Genomic DNA, 2,984 nt, shown 5'->3' on the forward strand with positions numbered 1-2,984 from the left:
AAAAGAACCAGAAGGAGGTCATCAGGAAAACAGAGATGAATGAAAAGGAAACGTAGGCAGTTCTGCAGGAAACAGCTCAGGAAGATTCCACATCCAGGCAAATAAAGTTCCCACCTTTAGACGATAGTGTTTTCCCTCCAAATGAACACACTAATCAAATACTACCAGGCTACAGTAAACACCTCTAGAAGCACAGGGAAGAACTTACAAAATCAACTCTGAAAGCCACAATCCATCACCAAGCAGTTAAAACTTCCAGTATATACAATTCAGGTTCTGAAATGCCAAAAGGCCCAAGTTTGTCTAAAAGTTCAATTCAGTAAGTCAATGAGCCATTTTATTACTTACTCCTCCTAGAACATCTATTTCCTCCTGGTCCTGAAAAAAGCTATGCCTCAGCAGAACCTGTTAATTGGTTTCTCCCAGCTTGAACTGATTTTCTTCCCCTCCTTAATCTGCCAATATGCACAAACACTGCTAGTGTAAGCAGAAATGTCCAAGCATCAGTTACACACTCTTCTTAAAACTGAAATCACTCACCAACTGGGATGTTTGAGGTCGTGACAGCTGTAGCATGGGAAGAATGGGAGGGCATTGTCATGGTGACAATAGTGCTTGTAGGCGCTTGGGTGTGAGACACAGAACCTAAAGAGAAAGAGAAAAAAAACTCCATATAAGATGTTTCTACGGAGCCCTGTCACACCATTATATCTATATCCAAATACAGAGGGGATAAACCCCAACCAGACAACCTCCCTTAAGAACCCAGGAGTTTCCCTCCAGAAATCTGCTCCTGCACTTCCAAATGCAGCCTTTACCATAAGTAATTCCTCAAAAGTAATCCAGTTCCATCTTCAAGGAGGGAAAACCAACAACAAAATCACACCCCACAACTCTCCCAACAGCATTACGAATACTCACCAGCTGTGGTCGCTGAAGCAATGGTATTTGTTGCCAAAATAGGTGCCACTGTTGCTGCTGCCACAGGAGTACCAGTACTGAAAATGGTTTTCTATGAAATGAGAAGAAAACCTTCAAGTTAAATTACGAGTACATTGAAAATACATACTTAGCACGGAATCACGTTGCACTGACTGTGAAGAAGATGAATTTCTAACCTAACAATAACTAACTCTTTTGCCAAATTTAATCTTAGCCCTCAAGATACAAACAAAAGAGACGTCAAGGATAAGCAAGAGTTTTTCTTTCTTGTTGCAGTTTACCTGAGCCATGGTATGGAGCTGTGGCTTCTGCGTGCCTATAGCTGGGTGAGATGGAAGCGTGATCCGAGTGGCTGTGTCCCGCGGCTGTGCAGGCCGCTGGATGCTAATAGCTGCAGAAGGTGGGTGCTGCTGGATAGACAGCGTGGGTCGACTGGAATGAAAGAAAAATCATCATGAAGATAACCATCAGGATGCTAAATACGAAAGATGAAATGCAGGGACCCACATCAGGCTTTGGACTCCTCCTCTGTGAAAGCAGCACTGCTATCAAGTACACAGTAAAGTAGTGTAAGAAATAGGAACTGCACGGTTCTGTCCTCATCTGCTCTACATACTCATCTAGGAGGGACTAACTCCTGCCAGTTCATAAAGGAGGCTTTCTGTCAGGGATGCTTTTCAACAGTCATGTGTCACTTCTCACTGTGTCTTCATGAAGCAAAAAAAAAAAGATGGGCTGGATTAGCCCCAAGTTCCTGCAATAGTAGAAACTCTGCACTCCAGGAAGCAGGACCTCAAAATGGATTCATTAAGGTCTTTCCATCTCAGAACACAAAGCAACAGTTCAGGTTTACAGTAATTTTTATTTGCAGAGCTGAAAGCATTTGCACTGTGCAAGCATTAGTATTTTTGTATTGTATCATCCCACACCTAGAGGGTTATCAGCTCTGGAGGATCACACATCTGTCTCCCCTTCCTGCAGCCTTGTCAAGTCAGAGCACTGTAGATTTCAAAGTGTCTTTACCTGAGGGTTGACTCTGTAGCATGTGCTGCTGTTGTAGTTATAACAGGGGACTGAGCTCTTGTGGCTGAGACAGTTGCCACCACAGCAGGAGGAATAGTGCTTGATGTTGTCACAGGAGGACGAGACTACAAAAACAAGTCAAAAAGAGACATGTTCAGGAAAGAAATTCTGCTTTTCAGATAATAACTAGGAACTACTTGGCTGAAACTGTTTTTCCTACATCTTATCACTAAATGCTGGCATTCTAAGACACTTCCAGTGTCTTAGACACTTCTAAATTGATCTGCAAGCTCGTAATAAGACCTGTCCTGGTTTTCAAAGCAGGTACTATCATAGGAATTGGTAACTGACAAAGTTAACAAGACCGGATCCCTTGAAGGTCTTTAGGAAATACCCAAAGGTCAGTTCCCTTCAGAAGGAAAAGAAATCCCGATCCAAGAATATACAGGAAGTCAAAGGTGATTACATCTGGATCCTAGCTGAAAACACAAAGTAAAGGTGTTTAACCCTTTATCCTCACATTGAACACTAGCACTATTGTAGGGAGATGATTCTACAAACTCCTCATGTGAATACAAAAGCTGATTTATACAGAAGCATATTAAAATTAGATTATTTTTTTTTAATTCTACATCAAAACATATTTAAGAATAAATCAATAGGAGCACATCACACCCAACTTTTCAGACTTTCAAACTCAAGTACATCTGAACTAAATCCTCTTCCCAGTTTCTACACACTCTGGAGACAGTTAAACCCAATTTCTGTCATGAAGTCTACAAAGGAAATAAAACCACAGGACTAATGCAACTATTTCACTACCTGCCATTAGAAACTGGTACCCAAGAAACAGAACCGGAAGACAGCTGACAATAGCCTCAGCCCACTAAATATGCAATTACAGGTTACGTGTTACAAGTAAGTGCCAGGAAGAACGCAGAGCTGGTGGCCAGCGCTGTGCAGAGCTGCCTGGCTGCTACCTGCCTGGATTGGCTGGTGGGTGATGTGCCGAACCGCCG

General features: G+C 42.4%; 1 protein-coding gene across 1 annotated transcript in view; it reads right to left on the reverse strand.

Annotated features, from left to right (window-relative positions):
* SAP130 (Sin3A-associated protein, 130kDa) overlaps positions 1-2,984 on the reverse strand; it is a 19,117-nt gene that overhangs the window by 12,433 nt on the left and 3,700 nt on the right. Inside the window, 5 exon segments of the mRNA XM_010021719.1 lie at positions 541-645; positions 922-1,012; positions 1,224-1,374; positions 1,966-2,090; positions 2,950-2,984. The exon segment at positions 2,950-2,984 is cut by the window's right edge and continues 19 nt beyond it. Coding sequence (XP_010020021.1) covers positions 541-645; positions 922-1,012; positions 1,224-1,374; positions 1,966-2,090; positions 2,950-2,984 — 507 coding nt within the window.

The sequence above is a fragment of the Nestor notabilis genome, unplaced genomic scaffold (assembly GCF_000696875.1).
Source record: "Nestor notabilis isolate BGI_N333 unplaced genomic scaffold, ASM69687v1 scaffold3639, whole genome shotgun sequence".
In the NCBI taxonomy this organism is placed as follows: domain Eukaryota; kingdom Metazoa; phylum Chordata; class Aves; order Psittaciformes; family Psittacidae; genus Nestor; species Nestor notabilis.